The 20,317-nt window shown below is 46.4% G+C and overlaps 2 protein-coding genes and 1 long non-coding RNA gene across 13 annotated transcripts in view; 1 reads left to right on the top strand and 2 right to left on the bottom strand.

The window, feature by feature from the left end:
- The window catches only part of CACNA1G (calcium voltage-gated channel subunit alpha1 G), a gene marked incomplete at its 5' end in the record, with an annotated part of 323,156 nt that extends 320,211 nt beyond the window's left edge, over nucleotides 1-2,945 (bottom strand). The window contains one exon of one of the 3 annotated variants that reach the window (XM_083429993.1): nucleotides 1,840-2,945. In XM_083429993.1, the coding sequence (XP_083286119.1) occupies nucleotides 1,840-2,093 (254 nt within the window). The remainder of the gene's footprint in view (nucleotides 1-1,839) is intronic. The other 2 variants (XM_083429994.1, XM_083429992.1) reach the window with 2 other exon arrangements.
- A 4,540-nt stretch (nucleotides 2,946-7,485) lies between these two features.
- The window catches only part of LOC310672630 (uncharacterized protein), a 55,007-nt gene continuing 42,175 nt past the window's right edge, over nucleotides 7,486-20,317 (bottom strand). Inside the window, exons 5-9 of one of the 7 annotated variants that reach the window (XR_014508682.1) lie at nucleotides 18,391-18,775; nucleotides 15,637-16,694; nucleotides 13,498-13,648; nucleotides 11,798-11,867; nucleotides 7,486-7,604 (exon numbers count right to left, since the gene is read on the bottom strand). Coding sequence is in view for 2 of the 7 variants with exons in the window: in XM_083430116.1 (XP_083286242.1) it covers nucleotides 13,577-13,648; nucleotides 18,683-18,775 (165 nt within the window). In the remaining 5 variants the exon portion in view is untranslated. Of the gene's footprint in view, nucleotides 7,605-11,571; nucleotides 11,868-13,483; nucleotides 13,649-15,274; nucleotides 16,695-18,390; nucleotides 18,776-20,317 lie in introns of those variants that run through there. The other 6 variants (XR_014508686.1, XR_014508683.1, XR_014508684.1 and 3 more) reach the window with 6 other exon arrangements.
- The window catches only part of LOC310672643, a 106,704-nt gene continuing 93,876 nt past the window's right edge, over nucleotides 7,490-20,317 (top strand). The window contains exons 1-3 of one of the 3 annotated variants that reach the window (XR_014508701.1): nucleotides 7,490-7,610; nucleotides 10,169-10,326; nucleotides 18,425-18,808. This is a non-coding gene — a long non-coding RNA (uncharacterized lncRNA). Of the gene's footprint in view, nucleotides 7,611-10,168; nucleotides 10,327-14,167; nucleotides 15,241-18,424; nucleotides 18,809-20,317 lie in introns of those variants that run through there. The other 2 variants (XR_014508702.1, XR_014508700.1) reach the window with 2 other exon arrangements.

The following is a 20,317-nucleotide window of genomic DNA, read 5'->3' as shown; positions in this document are numbered from 1 at the left end:
ATTATGGTGTGCGTGCTTTAAACTGTAACTAAATCATACAATAAATAGGATGGGTGTGAAAGGAGCTTCTGCTAGGGCAGCTTTGTGTATGTGTTTGCCAGAAAGACTCTCTCTCTCTGTCATGCAAATGCTATAATTATATTTTAAAAGGGGGGGGGGGGCGGAGAACCCCCCATTCTCTTGTCACTGCAGTAGATGGAGCAGTCGCTGGCTTCCTTGAACTCCCTTTACAGTCTAATTCTCTCTCACACAGAGACTTTTTAAAAAAGAAACATTCTTCATATCTCCCCGCTAAAATTGCCTAGTTGTTGAAGGCGAGGGAAATTATTAAAAGCTTTATTTATTTATATCTCCTCTGCATCCATCCACAGTTCAAGAGAGAAGGTGGGAGGGTGCGGGTTGGGGAGTAAGGGGGGGGGGGGAAAGCGTCTGGGAAATGCTAACTTTTGCTTAATAAATGTGAGGCCAGAAGCTCAGGACACATTGTTATGTCTGGGTCTGAGGTGAGGGTGGGAGGTAGATTGCGTGTATAAATAAATAGATGGATTACATTCATACATGCCCAGTGACTTCCCTAAGGCTTGTTTCTCGTGGGTGGGGGCACTTGTGTTTGTGTTGTCCTTTGGAACAGTGGCGTAGCGTGGGGGGTGCAGGGGGGGCCGGCCGCACCGGGCACAACATCTGGGGGTTAGGGTTAGGGGGCGCAAATCCACGGGTTAGGGGGCGCAAATTACTTGCCTTGCCCCGGGTGCTGACAACCCACGCTACGCCACTGCTTTGGAATCATAGTTCTTTGGATCGGAAATGCACAGAAAGAACAGAAGGGGGGGGGCAGGTTCCTGAAGATTAGGTCCCCCACCCTTCAAACTTCTCTCGCAACTGTACCCTCCGAGTTGATCATGCTATCGTGGCAACTGTCCGCCAGGCTTTCCTCCTGGGGAGAAGATAGACCTTTTTTAGATGTTGTGTTTTTGTAGCAGAGCAATCCAGGATTATCCATGTTAAGTTTTATTCCGGCTCTCATCTCCTCAGCTAAAAGATGAGAAGGAAAGCTTGGGGGGGGGGGCGGAGGGGAGAGAGAGAGAGAAAAGGCAAGAGGGAATCAGAGCAAATCCGTCTCGGAGGGAGAGCGCGCGAGAGACCTGCTCTTGTTTCCTTCCCATAGTTCTTCTCTCCATTGAGAGTTACATATTGTTTCCATTTTCTAGTACTTTTCTGGAATTCCATGTTATGACTTCAGCCCCAGAGAAATCCCTGCCTAGTAGGGCAGGAAACATTGAGAAACCCCTTCAACAGATTCTGGAAAAACTTCCAAGTCATGAATTGGAGACAGACGTAGCAGAGAGACACAGAGACGGGGAGATCTCCACCAACACACACGCACACAAGAAAACACCACACACCACTTCTTTCCTGCCCTGTAGAAAAAGCTTCAAAAGTTTGGAAACCATCATAATATTTCCCCCCCCCCTATTTTTTTTTTTTTAAAGGTAAGGCGCCTTGCATGCGACAGGCTGCCTCCTCTGGGAATAAACAGCTTTCTCCTCCCTCAATTATTTGCGTTGCATTTTGTCTACCCCCCCCCCAAAGCTTTTTGCAACAAATGGACTAGCTTGCAGGCTGGTGGTCCAGAGGTCTTTATGGCGGCGGCAGCAACCCCCCACTCCCACCCGGGAAGACGCAACTTCTTGGGCTGCTGGGACGAGCGAGGAGAGGAAACTTCGCTTACCTTCAAGCTGCAGAGGGGAGGGCGGCTGCCCCGGCTTACCTTGGCCGCGCCGGCGGCGGCCACCTGCCCCTGTCACCTTGGGGGGTGGGGTGGGGGTGGAAAAAGGATATGGGTTGCACACGATCCTGAGGCACCAGCTCCTGGGTCGGCTGTGCTGGCTCAAATAGAAGAAGACGATCGGCGCGAGGGCCGGGTAAGGGAGCGCTTCGCCGTCCGAGTCCCCGCTGCCCGGGTCTTTCTCCTTGTCCCCGGGGACCGAGCGACCTCCATCTCCCGAGAGATCGTTAAGGCGGACGAAGGTCTTGGAGGCGCTGTCCTCCTCCGGGTCCTGCTCCTCGGCTGCTCGCGGTCCATCCTCGTCCATTCTCCGGCCACCAGACCCGGGTCCGACGAGCTGACCGTAGGAAAGAAGATGCGCCCCGGGAGAAGAGAGGCAGGGAGCGGGCTGGGAGAGGGCAGGAGCGCCTTAGGCGTTAGGATGATGAGCCGGCCATGGGGCTGGTGGGGAAGAATCGCTGGCCATGGGGAGGATCGCGGTGTGGGGTGGCAGCGGGGTTGGCTCGGGAAAGGAAGGGGCTTCAGAAGCGGCGAGGGAGCCTCCTCCCCTCCCGCTGGGGCGGCTGCGTAAACCCCGCTCTCTCCATCGGGATCCAGACCGCAGCCGGCACGGGAGCTTCTCGTCACTTTTGGCGCCTTCTTTCTCCCCCAAGATCCTGAGGCTGCCGGGGAAGGAGGGCTGGGGGAAGGAGGGAGTCCCCGGTTAGCGGCGATGATCCACCCAGCTCCTCCGCGCTCCAACTCCGGGGCGCATTGCCGGGCGAGCGGGAAAGAGGAGAAGACGACGGAGATTGCTGCGGGGGGCGCCTCTTTCAGGTCCGGCTGAATGGGGAGACTCCGCTCCTACTCCTCCAGCCTCAGCATCCTCGTTGTGCCGGGGACTGCGCGGGGTATCCTAAGGGTTTGGAAGGGATCCAGAGAGGGTGTGGGGGGTGTCCAGGAGCCTCTCCTGTAGGTTGGGCTCCTCCCGCCCTGCGGGGGCTACTGGAGAGGGTGGGGAGGGGTGACACGAGGTTTGGGGCGAGGTGTGGGGTGGGGAAGAGCAGATGCAACGCGCGCGGAGCCGGAGCCGCAGGAAGGACGATGAGGAGGGATGCTCTTCCTCGCCGCTGCCTCTGCCGGACGGGAGAAGCGAGCGAAAAAGCTGGGCGCTCCGAGCACCTCACAGCTGGATCCCTCACTCCAACTTCAAGCCGGAGCTCCGCCCCGGAGCCGCGGCGCCAGCCAATCCCGAGCCCCCTCCAGACCCTCCTCATTGGCCGCGGGAGGCAGCCATAAGAAAAAAGATACAGCCCGGGCGAGAACCACAGCTGGAAGCAGCCACAGTTAGCGGAGCGCCGCTAGGTACCCTCCCCTCCCGACTGCCTCAAGCGCCTTCATGGGGCGTGGAGAGCCAATGTGGTGCGCGGGTGGGGCAGAGCCCCTCTCGGATTGGCCCCTGAGCTGCCCAGGCACGGAGCCCGCTTCCACCACCGCCAGATCTCTTCCAGGAGGGCTGGGGCTTCCCTTTGAATGGTGCAGATCGGGGTCATTTCCCTTGCCCCAGATTGTGGGGTGGCGGCGGCAGCGGCGGCGGCGGCAGAGGAGAGCCCCAGCTCGGCGCATAAACGAGGGCAGCCGAGCTTTCGGAGGCTTGCTGGAGAATTTGAGGGAGCGCAAAGAAAAGAGGGGAATGAGCGAGAGGCGATGGAACAAATGCGGACGAAGAGAGCAGGAGCAACTCGGCAGGAGAGGAAGCGAGAAGGACGGCCAAGAGCAGCCGATCGGGAGAGAGCTGTGAGCGCTGCTGCACCAGCGCAGTCCCTCGTGCCTCCCTCCTGCTCCAGGGGGTGGCGGGGACTGGACATGGCCGGAGGAGGAGGAGGGCATCAGTCTGAACAAGGTGCCGCTGATCAAGGAGGCAAAGGGACGCATCCTGGCGGGGAACTAAGGAGGGGCACCAGGGTAGGATCCGCTCCAGGGCAAATCTGTGGGAGTTTCGCCCTCCCTTCTCTAGTCGCAAGGGGTCAGGTCAAAGCCATTTTCTAGACGGAAACTGCAGTGGCTCACTCCCTACCTGGAGACCAAACGCACAAATCTTGTTGTTTCTCTATGGTGAGAACGGTGTTCTCTGTACATGCCCAGAGGCATTGTACTGCTGTATTATAGCTGCACAGATAGCGGGAGACAAATAACCACAGCTGGTTTTGGAAGCGGTTCCTGCATTTGTGCCTGGAGACAACTTCGTGCATCTCTGTAGCAGAGGAGGAGGAGGATGGTCTGGTGGTCAAGGTTTCTGGCAAACATGCTACAAGTCAAGTCCACGGTATGAGTTAGGCAGTATAGCAGGACATGTGTAGCCCCCACCTTCCCATCCTCAAACACCTTGGCATGGTTTTGCCTCTAGCCTGCCAGGCCAGGGAACACAGAAACACCTGAAAGCAGACAGGAAAATAGACCTGACTCTACTTCAGGTCCAAACAAGCCACAAAGTCCCATGCTGATAGCCTCTGCTAGTCCAAGAGGAACAGACTGGGGATTCACAGGATCAGCTGGAGGTGGTACAACCCAGAAGAGTGAATGTTGTGTGAAATCCCCAGACTAATTGGTACCTCAGTAATTCTCTCTCCCACCTGTCTCTCTCTCAGAGGCATTCCTGAGCATGCCACACGTACACACTTCCAGTTCAAAACACATGCCAGTCACACACATTGCCAGAGCAGGGCAATGCCTTGAACCTTAGACTAGGACCAGGAAGATCAGAGTTCAAATCTCCACTTGGAGCTAACTGGGTGGCTTTGGGCCAGTCACACACTCTCTGATCCTAACCTGCTTCACAAGTTCATTGTGAGGATTAAAGGTGGAGAAGAACCATTTCATCTGTTTATATATCGCTAAAGGTAAAGGGACCCCTGACCATTAGGTCCAGTCGTGGCCGACTCTGGGGTTGCAGCGCTCATCTTGCTTTACTGGCTGAGGGAGCCGGCATACAGCATGACTAAGCCACTTCTGGCAAACCAGAGCAGCACACGGAAACGCCGTTTACCTTCCCACCGGAGTGGTACCTATTTATCTACTTGCACTTTGACGTGCTTTTGAACTGCCAGGTGGGCAGGAGCAGGGACTGAGCAACGGGAGCTCACCCTGTTGCGGGGATTCGAACCATTGAAAGTCCTAGGCTCTGTGGTTTAACCCACAGTGCCACTCATGTCCCACTAGTATTTATTAGTGGCGCACATAAAAATACACCAAACGGACAGAATAAACCAAAAAATAAACCAAACGGACGGAAAACAGTAACAATTGATCATAAACCCGAGCTACCTCAGAATGCCTGCTGGAATAAGAAAGTCTTTGCTGTGTTTGCCTGGAGTTCAGTTTCTCTAATCTCAGTTGGGAGGGAGTTCCACAGGCTTGGGCCCACAACACTGAATGCCCAGCTTCTGGTCCTTATGACTGTCTGTCTGAGCCATGGGAAAGTGTGCTCTCACCCTCAAATCTCAGTGATTGGGCAAGGTAATAATGGATCAGGTGGTCCGCGTGTGCCCCCTGAGCTTCCTAGGATGAAGTGTTGGGGGGGGGGTTTACAAATGTAATAAATTGCCAAGATGCCTGTTCCGTCATTAGTAATACAGAGGTTAGGGGTTGGAGGAAAGGGCAAGTGTATGGGGAGATGGAGCACCCTGGTGTGCATTGCTCAGAAATGCCTTCCGCCCCCCTCCCCAAACACGCCATAGCTTTCAGCGCTCTGAGCTCCCTCCTCTGGCTCAGCCTCCGAAGATGACAGGATAAGGGCAGGATAAGGAAACAGCTGAACTAAGCAAAGATGTGAGCCCAAGGAGGGAATGCCACTTGAGAGGAACAAACGAAAAAAGATAGGCACATGGCTCAAGGAAAGAGACTCGATAAGGGAGGAAACAGCCTGGGGATATAAGAATCAAGCAGCAAGCAATAAGCAGGTCATCTGGCTGGTGGGTTTCTGATGTCTGGGTAGACAGGCGAGAGGCAGAGCAAAAGAAGTGTGGAATTAGCACTATCAGCAGAACAGAGAAGGGATTTAACAACAGGCGTTCAGGGAGAGCTGGTGAGGAAATGAAGTTTAAGGGATGCTGGGGAGCCAAGAAGAGGAGATGTCAAGATCAGGAGCCTGCAGAGGAGCAGTCTTGAGAAGTTGCTTCTATACAGGGAACTGGTGCAAGACATTAACCAGGGCGTATGTTTCTCAGGCTGTACAGAGTAAAATTGTCAACAAAAGACAAGGCTTGTTGATATATCACTTTAATTCAGCCCTGACCGCATCCAGACCATCCTAAAGTGGCCTGCAGGCTCTGGCCTTGTGTAATGTCAATACTTTAACTGGGAACATCAGATGTGCTATGTGTCAGATGGAGACGAGGGGTTATTCCAGATCTTGATGTATACACACGTCAAGAAAGTGTCAGACCAAAGTGTGGGCGATTTTAGTTGTGCAAATGTACCCTGGGACATCACAAAATTCTAGGCTTCACAAGACCGACATGGTCAGATTTCTGTGATTCCCCATAGCGTTAACCCCTCTCTAAATAGCTGCAGGGTAGTCCCGTCAGAGAATATGAATTGGTTTGCTGGGGTCTAGTCACAGTGAATTTTTGAAGTACTGACAAGACATCATAAACTGGGCCACAGAAATTCAAAGGAAGATTGCTAATTTGATGAGAAGGAGTGTACTCCGCCAAGTCAAGTACAGAAGATGTCTCAAACTGCATCCTAGATTTACACTGTGGGTGACAAAGATGTGGCTCATAGGGCTACCAGTTCACCATGCCCAATCTAAACACCCCTTTATCCACTGAAGGCTCTCAACAATCCTCCAAAATAGTTTGTTGGGCAAGTGTGTTGGAAATAGCTCCATCACAGGGATGGGGAGCCCATGGCTCACCTTCCAGTGTGGACCCCACATCTCCAGATGTGGCTCAACTCACATCATCCCTAGCCATTGGCTATGCTGGCTGGGGCTGACAGGAACCGGGGTCCAAGAATATCTGGAGGACCACTAGTTCTACATTGCTGATTTCAAGGCTTCCAGATAGTAAGGTAAAAGTAAAGGGACCCCTGACCATTAGGTCCAGTCGTAACCGACTCTGGGGTTGCGGCGCTCATCTCGCTTTACTGGCTGAGGGAACCGGCGTACAGCTTCTGGGTCATGTGGCCAGCATGACTAAGCTGCTTCTGGCGAACCAAAGCAGTGCACGGAAACACCGTTTACCTTCCCGCTGGAACGGTACCTATTTATCTACTTGCACTTTGATGTGCTTTCAAACTGCTAGGTGGGCAGGAGCAGGGACCAAGCAACGGGAGCTCACCCCGTCACAGGGATTCGAACCCCTGACCTTCTGATCGGCAAGTCCTAGGCTCTGTGGTTTAACCCACAGTGCCACCCGCATCCCAGATAGTACATGGATATAAATAGTATAAACTTTCTGTGCTGTTTGCCTCTCCCTTGTTTCTAATGTGTTTATGCCACAGGGTGTGTGTGTGAGAGCTGCATCTTTACCTCTTGAATGCATCACTGGCCCTTCTCGACGAAGCTGAAGCTTAGGAGCAGACTGTGTGTTCCGCCTCATGATTCAACTTTCACTTTGGCCACTTCCATTTTTGTCAGAAATTCGGAATCCATCTTCGTTTGCCATGGAGCTGGGCCAATGAATGTAACATTCTGTTTCCAACTTGTCCACAGCAGCGCAGGCTTTGGATCCAAGATCCCCTTGGCTTCCAGAACAGGGACACAGTGGAAGGAAATGTGAGGATGGACAGAAGGTTCTTCTTGCAGCTCTGCTTTGCCTCTCTTCAGCTGGGATTTCTGGAAGTAAGAAAGCTGTCTTGGTGGTTTCAGTCCAAATGTCAAATGAAGGGTGGGGGAGGGGGATCAGAGAGGCTTTGACAGCTGTAAATATATTAAAAGTCAATTAAGTATGCCACTCACTGCAGTTTAGTAGGCTCCAAAGTTTGAAAATTCAAGCTTCAAGTTAGCTAGCTAACTGGAATTATCGAGTCTTCTCACTGAACTACCAGATTATCGAAAAGAGTGTGAGTGTGTTTAAAAAGCCCAAGTGCAGTTTTGTTAGCTTTTAATTCTAATTCTTGGGAACTGGGCAGGAGTGGATTTGTAATTTAGGCTAAAGGGGAGAGGTTGACAAATTCAATTTTAATTTCAATCCTACCCTAAAAGCCAGAAATTCAGGCTAGTTAGATGAAAACATGGCCAAGATTTGGATGCCTCCATTTCCATAAATACCGTATTTTCCGCTCTATAAGACACACCAGACCATAAGATGCACCTAATTTTTGGAGGAGGAAAACAAGAAGAAAAAAATTCTGAATCTCAGAAGCCAGAACAGCAAGAGGTATCGCTGTTCTGGCTTCTGGGATAGCTGCACGAAGCCTCTTCAGGGCAGTGGGATGAAGGCTCCCCCTGCCCTGAAGAGGCTTTGTGCGACTAAGCCAGAAGCTAGAACAGTGATCCCTCTCACTGTTCTGGCTTCTGGGATAGCTGCGCAGCCTGCATTCGTTCCATAAGACACACACACATTTCCCCTTACTTTTTAGGAGGGAAAAAGTGCATCTTATAGAGCGAAAAATACGGTAAATGTATATTGGTTTGAGTGTTTCATGCCTGTGTTTTCATCACTTGGTGACTCCAGGGTCTAAGTGGTGGCTTTCATGAGTGGATGAGCCATCCTAGATCAAACACCACAGACAGAAGTGTCACATTATCAGAAACTTCAGGGCATGAATTGGAACTGGTGGGAAGTGGCCTACCTTAGTGAGCTACTGTGAACCATGTATTCACAGAGCTCTATTAACATCACTGTTTTTATTCTGTTTTAATTTTCTGTATTATTATTTATATTTAACTTTATATAAGCACATCCACACAGCTGTTTTCGTTTTGCTTTCATTTAAGTTGCTTTTATTTATTTGTCAAGATTCTGGTTTTTATTTGTTTCATTTTTAAATTGCTTTGCTTGTTTAGTTTTTAAACAGAGAACACTCCAACTCTGTGGTTTGTATATGGTGGAGAATTCAAGCATTTTTCTTCACTTCAAAATCTCACCATGACTGTGACAACCCCGGTCTAGATTTTTAAAGTAAGGTCTATAAGGACAGTTTAGATTTTTTTTAAAGCATCCTTTTGTTTGGAGTCAGCAGTGCTCTGATGCAGACTGAATGGTTAAACGGGTTTTTGGTTTTTTTGCAAGTGTTTTGTGGTATTTATAGGATATCAGATTAGGAGGGTTTTTCTCGTGTGTTTATTTTTGTCATATGCTGCTTGACAAAATTTATGGAGTGACTTGCCAACTTTCCCTTATTTAAATTGTTTGTCGCATGACACAACTAAGGCTACTTTCTTAAGAACGCTACACCAGGGCAATCCTACCAGTGCTTTTTCAATGGGGCTTATTCCCAGGAAGTTGCACATAGGGTTGCAGTCTTAAAGTGTTTGCATTCTCTCAGGCAGGAGCATCTGGTGGGGCAGGGTGGCAGCACTCACCTAGCCTCCCAGAAAGAGCATAGCTGTGGCTTACAGGGAGGGGGAGGCAGCAGGGTGGTTGGCACATTGCAAAGACACCAACAGATCCAATCTCATGCTCCCTCTACAACTCTTGCACTGCAGTGTCCTCTCTACCACCTCTCCCTCCCCACAACCCATAGCTACACACATGCTCGGAAGCCAGCTAAGTGCCAGCGTCCCTCCGTGGTGGATGTTCCTGCTTCCAGTTCTGTTCCTCACAAGGCAAAGGGACAGCCCTGTAAATAAAGTGGCCATTTGTGCATCATGGAAAAGGAGGAACTACATTACCAAAACAGATATTTGCATTAAAAGGTGCTCATTAAGTGTACAGTCATACCTCATGTTATGTCCGCTTCATGTTACGTTCTTTCAGGTTATGTCCCGCGGCAACCTGGAAGTACCAGAAAGGGGTACTTCCGGGTTTCGCCGCTCGCACATGTGCAGAAGCGCAAAATTACATCACGCGCATGCACAGAAGCGACAAATTGCAACTCGCACATGCGCAGACGTGCCGCTTCGGGTTGCGTTCTTTTCATGTTGTGAACGGGCCTCCAGAAAGGATCCCATTCGCAACCAGAGGTACCACTGTATAGAGCATGGGTAGGCAAACTAAAGACCGGGGGCCGGATCTGGCCCAATCACCTTCTAAATCCGGCCTGCAGACAGTCCAAGAATCAGCGTGTTTTTATATGAGTAGAATGTGTCTTTTTATTTAAAATGCATCTCTGGGTTATTTATGGGGCCTGCCTGGTGTTTTTACAAGAGTAGAATGTGTGCTTTTATTTAAAATGCATCTCTGGGTTATTTGTGGGGCATAGGAATTCGTTCTTTTCTTCATCTTCAAAATATAGTCTGGCCCCCCACAAGGTCTGAGGGACAGTGGACCAGCCCCCTGCTGAAAAGGTTTGCTGACCCCTGGTATAGAGGTACATACACTATAAATAGAAATGCAATATATCTCACCACATTGAAGAAGATTGTGGATCATACTGGAGAAGACCAAGAATAGGTGAGTTGTGTGCCCACTTAGTCCGCTGTCCAAATGCAGTTAAGTGTTGATGGGCAGCATCCTTTCCCCATCGAAGTTATTTATTTTCAATCCAGACTTGAGTCAGTAGAAGAGAGATCTGTCCATTGGCAGCTCTTCAGATAGAAGGCTGTCCTCTGCAAAGCAGGACAACTGGCCACCCTAACTTTAAGATGAGGCTGGATTAGAATGCTTGAGGAACAACATGTTTGCTAACCTTGGACATGATCCACCAATGGGTAACTTTTCAAGAGGATGGGGATGAGATTAAGAGATTTCAGGTGCGTGCACAGACTCTGGCAAGCTGGAGAGATCCACAGCAAGGGTTTAAAAGAAGAACAGCCTTGTTGGGCTGTGTTAGGGGAAAATGGCAAAAGAGTGCAATGCATTCCAGGAGCATTTCTTGTGATTTAATTTTCTGTCTCATACTAACTCTAGCAGTGCTATCTACACAGGTTAAACAGCCACAGCCACATCCTTTATTTTTGAAGGAAAGGGATTTGCAATTTTGGCACAAATAGTTATACAAGGCTCATTTAATTGCTTTATAAAAATAGTCACTTGGTGTGAAGAACCCAGTGAGCTGGTCTGAGAAATAAATCTTCCTGAACAAGATTCACACGTGGTCTAAAATATAGATTGGTGGTTAAAATATAGATTGGTGGACACCAGAATGGTGTCCCTGTATCCAGACAAAAGTAGGTACTTTTGTTGAATGCATTTGGGGGGGGGGGCGGAGATCAATTTCAAAGGACAAGGTATATATGAAGGAGATGGAGAGATGAATAGCAAGGCTAGAAATGAATCCCAGAGATTCTAGAAGGTTGCAATGCTGACTCTTCCTTCATACAAACACATGCCTGTATTTCTTATGTATACGGTTAATGCTCACGGAAATGTTCAACTCAATCTCCACTATTTCTGCAGGATTTTTTTTCTCCTTTTAATCCTGCCAGTTCTAGTTTAGGTGTCTTTATTAATAATGAAATTCTGTAGTAAGGTTTGGAAAAAAATCCATTTGCATAAGCTGAGTGCCATCTTAGATCAAGCATTTCTCATTGTGCACAAAGCAGATGGACGCAGCGGACAACTTTTGATCTGGCTTGCTTTGCAAAGTGATAATATAGAGGGGAACCTTTGTGTGTCATTTTGTTTGCTTCAAATCCATTTAAATAAAACATTTTTTTTAAAAAAAACCCACACAGATGAAGCTCTGAGCCTCTAAAGTGGGTTACCAGATTATGTGCTATCGCCATTTTAATTACATTTTGTTCCTTTTAATTCGTACATTTCTGTCAAATTGCATTTCCTTCCGGGAACAGGAGAATTTTCCAGCAGAATAATGTGGGCAAGGGATGATATAATTTGCCATCAAGCATTGTTGAGAGTGCTTGAAAGTCTAGTGCATGCTGCTCATCAATATAGACTGGTCCTGTTAGAAGTCTCATCTTACCAGCTTGGCTGTCACTCTCAGGTGTCATTTTTAGAGATGGGCCTTAAACCAGTTTTTGCGTTTCTCATTTCTGTAAAGTGAATGGAAAACTTAGGTTGACTAGCATGTACATTCAGTTTTAAATCCATCCCCCCATTACTATAGTTCATTAAACCACCTCTGTAGATTGATGCATTCCAGATGAGAAGAGCTGGTCTATATGCCCATGTGATAATTTGCAAGAAGTTGCACATGTGGTACAGCCTACATAGGGTTGTATTACTTCAAAATGCACATAGGTTTGAATGCCTGACCACATTAAAAACAGCAGTGCCCTCCCTGCTTACACTGAAAGCTTTCTTCCATCATGCAAGCAGATTTTGCTGCAAAGAAGCACTTGATCATGCATGGGCTTTTTTTTTTAATAAAACACACACACATGTAGATCATCTCTAAAACGCTGGCATGGAAACACCCTAACACAAACATAGTGAAATTACATTGCCCAATCAAACACCAAATTACTCAGTTTGTACCATTCTGAACACCATGAGAGGCATGCCCAGTGTTGGAGCACATCCCAGATTCAATTTTCAGCATCTCCATTCAAAATGTTCTCTGTCGTAAGTGATGTAAAATGAAAACTTTTGCCTGAGACCCCAGAATTCAATTGCTTAGAATTCAGAGAGCAGGGCGAAGTGGCCTCAACTAATACTCTGGGCACAGGTCTTGTGCAACCGCAAAAGCTGCTTCTCTACCAAAAAGAGGAGGAGGAGGACAGGAGAAAGCGAATGTCTTACAGGATCAAGGAGAAGTGTTAACTTGGGATGACACGAGCATTTCACTCCACATCATTTCTTGCTTCTTTGAGCATAATAGTTGAGACCCTTATCCTAGATATACGATATGTAAGAAGATTAGAGGATAGAAGCATCTCTTTTCATGACAGCTGCCTTCCCAGGAGAACACTGACACGGCAGCAATCGGGGTTGAACAAACACAAACCCTCACAATGGGGACATATTTTGGTGTGTGTGTGGGTGTGTGTGTTGCTACATGCAGGACAAAGCAGAGAACTCATCTTCCCTAAAGCTTCTCCATGTTGCCGATGCAAATTAGATAAAAGATGCTAAGCTACCTTTCCTCCAGGGAGGAGAATCAAGCACTATCCTTGATTATGTTAGTGTGTGAAGAATAGCTGAAGACTGAAGATGGTCCATGATTTCAGACATAAACAAAACTGATGACCAGACAATGCCCATCCTAACCATCTATATGGGTCAGCAGTGATTTGAGGAACATATCTAAAGCAAATCAGGTGCGCAATACCTGTGTGCCACAATAAGAGACAATAATCACCACAATAAGAGACAGTTGCCGTGCACTCGAGGTCTGCACACCTTCTACAAGGGCCTCATCTAATCAGGAGTTTGTGAGTGGAACAAGAGGAAAATGCCAATGATGATTACTGTGATATGGAAAATCTTTTGTTATTTTATTTGCACTGTGGCCAAGGCTTGTGCTTCATTCCTGAGCTTATCTAAGTGTGAATTCCCTGCTGCTTTCCCCCACATTGCAATTAGCTGGGAATCTGTGCAGGCATCTCGCTGCACTAAAACGCTGCAAACAATTTTGAGGAGGTCAACGTTTTCCCAAGTGAATATACTGCACTTCAAAAGTGTTTATCTGAATCGAAAACATGAGAACAGTATATATATCACCTCTTAGTTGAAACCACTCTCAACTCCTTTTTCGGCTTCAGCCCCTGCCTCATTTCAAGAAGGTGAAACTTGCCGTATCTTAATTCTTTCTGGCTGTAGTTGTGGGGATATGCACAGACCTGCATTTTCCTGAAATGAGCCCCAATGGATTCTATGATGGGAAGACAAAAGAAAGAAGGTTTTTAAAATGCTCATTCTTTAAATTTATTTTGCAACTATTCATTACAGTCACATTCAAAAGTACAAAAGAAACAAATAAAAGGAAAAACACAAAAGGACTGACTCACAAGAAATTCCACTTGCGAGGCAGCAAATATTATGCATGTACAGTATATACCCAACAGACTAGCACATTTTGTCCCCTTCCAAACAGATTACGGTGGACACAAAAAAAGACAAAATCTTATTCCATAATTTTTAGTATTGGGCAAGAACCATGGTCTTTGATTGTGTGAATTGTCATACTGAATAAAGTCATGCCAAACAGCAAGACTCTGGACTGATCTGACATTTCAGTACCCAGAAATGGTGAGTTAATTACTCCACGACCTCAATACCCAAAATTTTATGTGCCACTTCCCAAATTGAGTTTGGAGTAGTGGGGAGCACTAAAACCCAAGACATAAGGTTTTGCAGTTGTCACCAGACTTCTTTTTTATTTTATTTTAAGGAAAGTTCCCTGGATGAAGGCAGAAACCAGAGCATACCACAGTCACCTGGAGACTGTCCTATGGCCTTGTAGCTTGGAATGTTGGATACAGGATACATTTCTAATGCAGAAGCTCTTCAAGAACTAGATATAAATCAAACATGAACCAACTGCAAAAGTTCTAAGACCCACAAAAATAGGAAAATTTGTAATCTTCTACCCCTCGGACATATTCCAGGTCCCTGTTTTGAATGTTCAGATTTCTTCTTTTAAAAAGAAGCTCATTCAAGCTCATTCAAATTTGGAGAACTCAGGAAAAACATACAGGCAGCCATTATCCAGTTGCTCAGTTGGAAGTACAGTGGTACCTTGGTTCCCGAACTCAATCTGTTCTGGAAGTCCGTTCGACTTCCAAAACGTTCACAAACCAAGACACAGCTTCTGATTGGCCCCAGAAACAATGCCGACAGCCGAAACGAATGTTTGGCTTCCAAAAAATGTTTGCAAACCGGAACAGGTTTGCAACGTTCAGGAGCCGATTTGTTCAGGAGCCAAGCGATTCGGGAACCAAGGTACCACTGTAAATCTCTTTCCATTTTTCTGTCAAATAAGTGCAAATGCACAGAGATGTTAATGTATTTCGCAAATTAAATATCTTAAAATTAAACAAATTCAGCCACGTATGTTAAGGTTTTGCTGTTTCGGTCCAATTTATGAAGCCCCCTTGGGAATTCAGAGACTCTACAGTTCTCCCTATCAGCCAATGTCTGGGGTGTGGTTGCCAGCAACCTTAATTATAATTTAAGATTTGTAAGTGCCTTATCCTTACAGGTCTCGGTTCTCATTTATCCCCACCCTAAACTAAAAATCCAGCCTTACTCTTGAATCAGATTCGAATTCCAGATGTTGTAATCGCCATGTAGAGGAATGAGTCCACAGAGAGCCATCCTGATGTTAATATGACCATATAATTTGTATGCTGTGGTGTCTGTGATCAGCACAGGGGGACCATGCAACCTTCAGGGACATTTTCATTATCAGTTGGCAAACAGAAGTTGGGTGTCACTTCAGTGCTAATTTGACATTGGGGCCCTATGTAAAAGAATGCATATTCCTCATTTTTTTAAAAAAAAACAAACAGAAAACATCCAGCTGGTTAAAAAATGAAATTTTTGAGCTATGCATGTATCTGGGATTATTTTGCAGGGTTTTGTTTTTTTAAAAAAATGATGCCTGAAACTCTGGAGTTCTGCTGTGCTCCCTGCCAGATCTGAGTGAAAGGGGAATGAGAATCGAACCCTGACAACTGCAGCAAAGGACGAAGCGGCCACAAGGATTAAATGCAAAGGAATTGGGGGATTTGAGATGCAAATGAGTGCATAATATTTCGATACCGCCGAAGAATCTAATGAGGTCACATTTGTCAGTCACACACACTATTCTGGCCCCCTAATTATATTGTAAGGATAGTGTGGAAATGGAAATGATACTGAGCAGAGGATGACCCAGATGGTACAAGGACAAGGAGGCCTGAAGACAGAGAAACTTCATGCTCCGTAATGAGGAAATTGAGATTACTGTTGCCACTGGAATATCGGAAGCCAGTAGATCATCTCCCTTGCAGTCCTTTGGGTTCCACTGCACATGAACAACAGCGGAGGAGAGCCACATGGGAAAATGGGATGTGTGGTATCACTTTTGTGGGAGCTGGCTGATGGAGATGACCCTGTGGGCCACAGATGGCTGGAAGACCCCAGTTTCCGGGCAGTTGTACAAATCCTCCAGAAGAAGGGAGGCAACAGAAATGGAGTCCCTTAGCCCATGTAAATGCTCAGTAGCTCTCCTCTGCTCTCCTTATGTTAGCTTTGCATTAAAGTCTCTGGACAGGAATATGGAGGAGAACAATAGCGCTGGTAACTATGAAGAGATCCCCAACAGGAACAGGGCAATATAGAACAGAAACAGCCCTGTAGCTGGTGGAAAAGTTAAAAACACAAGAAGAGCCCTGATGGAACAGACCAAAAACTCATCAGAGTCCAGCATTCCCTTCTCACAGGGGCCATCCAGATACTTCTGGGAGACCCAGAAGCAGGATATGAATGCAACAGCGCTCTTCCACTCATGATCCCTACTATTCAGAGGCATGTTGCTTCTGGTCCTGGAGTTCACATATAGCCATCAAGACAAGTAGTAGCTATCGATTGCCTTGAATTTGTCTAATCCCATTTTAAAGCCATCCAATTTGAGAGCCACCACCACATCACCACCAGAAGTTCAGCTCTGCTAGACCTTGTTGGACATCTGAGAGCAAACATAGGCTAGGAGAAAACACTGTGATTTGAGGGAGTGCCTCTGCAAGATTAGCTACGTCCATGTGAAGAAATAGACGTAGCTTTTGTGATCTGGTACAAGTCATTGCATTGCAGTGGAATTGGTGAGGACGGGCAGATAACTGGCCTCTGAAGTGGAAAACCGGCTGCTACTATGCCTCTGCTTCCCCAAGAACAGAAGCAGGAGATTGTTGACCTGGGAAGTGAGCACTTTTACCCTGTAGCAAAGGAGACAAGTGATGGAAGACTTATCAATGAATTATCATAGTTTTGAGAGCCATGGTTAATCAACATATTATAATCTGTGAAGCAGTGAATCATAACAAAATAAGTAGGGCTGTGGCGCTTAGTCAATTAATTGGTTGGGTGAATCAATTAAAAGCTTTCTAATTGGTTAAAAAGGTGTTGCTGATTTACAGCTTGGGATGCTTGAGGATTTGTTCAGTCCGCATTTGATGAGGACCAAATCAGCTCATGAAACCCAGACTGCTGTGCTGAATGTAGCACAGCAACCAGCAAAGTAATGTAGTTCTCTAAATTTTGTGCCGTGTTTATCAGTTAAAAAATGCACAAATGCTGTGAAATATGTTTTCACAAATACTTAAAAATTGTAAATATATATATATATATATATATATATATATATATATATGGTCAAATATGCCCAAAATTTGCATATATATATATTTTTGTATTGTATCAGTGTAAATGTTCTGTGAACTATACAAAAGCCTTGCTTATTTGTAATGGCAAAAGTGAACCTCTGCAAACTACTCATTTTCAAACCACAGCTTGGAAAAAGATGCATTCTGGTGTTTGTTTTTGCTTTCCCGTTGACACATGACTGGAAAAGCTGCAGAGTGATTTTAATAAGGCAGGATAATATTTTCGATCAGTTCTAAGAAGCACAGACTAAATCCCGTGTAAGCAGATGCTTCAGCTGCTAGCCTACAAATTATATTCAGATAAGATGCTTGCTCATTCCCGGGCTTAAAAACTGAAGTGGAGATTCAATTTCATCTACAGTGTCACACTCGGAAGGTAGGACCAGGATTCATATATAACTGCTTATTCAAATTCAACTACATTATTAAGACGCTGCTTGATGACAGGTAAGCAACGGCTACATTCTTAACAGCATCTCCAACGGACCTGACAGCAAATTCCACAGGAAGAGTAATTGCTCTGGCTTTTACAAATTTAGGTTAGCCATTATGGTGTGCTCGAGAGTACTGGAAAGTGCTACATTGGACTTTGCTAACCCACCCAGTCATGCAAGTCCTTACCTTGTGCTGATAATTGCATTAGGGATTGTAGTACTAATTTGTTCGTACTAAGCAGGTAGGGATGGGGGGAAATTTGTTCATTGTACATTGCTCATTGCAAACCAACCTAATTCCCACATCTCAGGCAAATATGCAAACTTAAAATGCAGCTTTCACTTGAAATTCATTAAATACTAATAGTTAGAGATCTCTAACAGAACTCTCAGCACCATCAACTGAATTACAAGCCCTCAAGATTTGTTGGGAGAAGCCATGACCATCACCTGGCCTAAAACCTATACAGTGGTACCTCAGGTTAAGAACTTAATTCGTTCTGGAGGTCCGTTCTTAACCTGAAACTGTTCTTAACCTGATGTACCACTTTAGCTAATGGGGCCTCCCGCTGCCACCGCACCGCCACCACACAATTTCTGTTCTCATCCTGAAGCAAAGTTCTTAACCCAAGGTACTATTTCTGGGTTAGTGGAGTCTGTAACCTGAAGCGTCTGTAACCCGAGGTACCACTGTATATTTTTAATGCAAAATAATGCTGATATCATGGCTACATAGCCACACAATTTCTCATAGAAGTTTGCAGTGCAATAGGCTTCTTGCATAATGCTGAATGGCTTGTGGATGTGCGCAACACCTCATTCCCTTGTTTGCCTTCCGGTACGCTTCAGGCTGCCAATTTCTGACCGGCAACTATTCTGTGAGAAGGAACAATCAAACAGCACCAGATTCTCCTACCACGAGATTCATCAGATAAAACCCTGCAAAACAAAAGAGTGCTTTTGAAGCTGTGGTATCCATTCAGCAGAGCTGCATCTTCCCTGTTCCAGAATACAACTGCTGAAATTCCATGGGCAGGGATGCTCTGAAATAAAAGATGTTCTCTTGATAAAAAGGATTTTTGGCAGGCGTACTGTCCAGACGCTCACCTCTTTCCTCTTGCAGTAGACAGCCAGCACCCCACACCCTACAGCAGGCTGTTGGAATATTGCAGCGGCAGCAGCACAGCTGGAGAAGATGACCTGCCAAATAAGAAGCAGAGAGGGGTTGTTGTTTTTTTTAAAGAAAGAAAAGAATAGGAAGCCCTTTGGTGGAAATTTGGCAGCTAAAGACAAGTTAAAATGACATTGCCTGATGAATTGATCATTCCTGCCTCCTTGTTGCTTGGACCCCCAAAACACCCGAATCTATAGCAGTCTTTCTTAGAAACTGCCATAATATTAGCTCAGATTAGATTTCCCATTCGGGGTGAGCATTCATCCTCCTTCTCCCATCACTCATAACCCATATGGCAGGCTTCCCCAACCTTGGCCCTCCAGATGTTTTGAGACTACAATTCCCATCACCCCTGACCACTGGTCCTGCTAGCTAGGGATCATGGGAGTTGTAGGCCAAAAACATCTGGAGGGCCGAGGTTGAGAAAGACTGCCATACGGCTTCTCTGTTGTTTAGCTTTGATTGAAAACATGGCTGTTTAGGAAGGCCTGCATGGCTCTGTTGGTTAGAGCGTGGTGCTGATAACGCCAGGGTTGCAGGTTCAATCCCCGTATGGGACAGCTGCATATTCCTGCATTGCAGGGGGTTAGATTGGATGACCCCCAGGGTCCCTTTCAACTCTACAATCCTATGATTCTAAGTTGGTGATTTGGTCTGAAGCTACACGGTGGAGCGGCAACACTAAGACACTAAGGCAATGGGTCTTGCTTCTAGGAGCCCTCTGTTTGCCCATTGATTTGCATGCTGAGAACCTCCCGCCCCCCCCCCAAGTGTCAGTCATGGAGCTTCTGTGTAGGGATGTATGGTAAGGTTACCAGACGTCCCCGTTTCCCGGGGACAGTCCCCAGATTTACAAATCAGTCCCCACACAAAATCCATTGAAGTTGAAATGTGTCCCCGGATTCATTGAAAAAAAGCTGGTAACCTTAATGTACGGACATTTCAAAGATCATGCCAACATCCATTTGCACATTAATCTGATGTTTTCTGTTCTGCCGAAATTGGTTTCTTTTGCACAAGTCTTCCTTTTCATCCTCTACTTGTATGGAAATGCTTGTTTTAAGTAAATGTATCTTGTGGCGCACAAAATATGATCAACATATATTTAAAAATCAATTACTTTCCCTTGGTGTTCCTTGCATGCAGCAAAAGCAACGAAGAGTCTTGAAGCACCTTAATGGTCCATTACAAAGCTCCGCATGCCTGCAATTCTAGCCATGTCTACTCAGAAGTAAGCCCCATGGAATTCAATGAGGTGAGCGGAGTCAGAATCGCAGCCTAACTGGTTAGCTTGATTTCACAGTCCATCACCTGTCATCTTGTCTGCCTTCCCTCACCCAGGCATCAGGGAGGGATGGTTTAGCACCCTCTTGACATTTTTCTCTTTATGTATGAATTAATCCTTCAGTCAGTAATAATGCTCTTTAACCATAATGTAAGTCCTTTCTTTATTGCAACATTTTATGCATGCAAATGTTACTCAGAAAATGGTGATGTGTGGGTGTTTCTGCTGAAACATAAACTCTCTAGGTAAGGTAAAGGGACCCCTGACCATTAGGTCCAGTCGT

The sequence above is a fragment of the Podarcis tiliguerta genome (genome assembly GCF_965153285.1).
Source record: "Podarcis tiliguerta genome assembly, chromosome: 2".
NCBI lineage: Eukaryota > Metazoa > Chordata > Lepidosauria > Squamata > Lacertidae > Podarcis > Podarcis tiliguerta.
The sequence above is the reverse complement of the archived record's forward strand: the minus strand, read 5'-3'. Positions and strand labels throughout refer to the sequence as shown.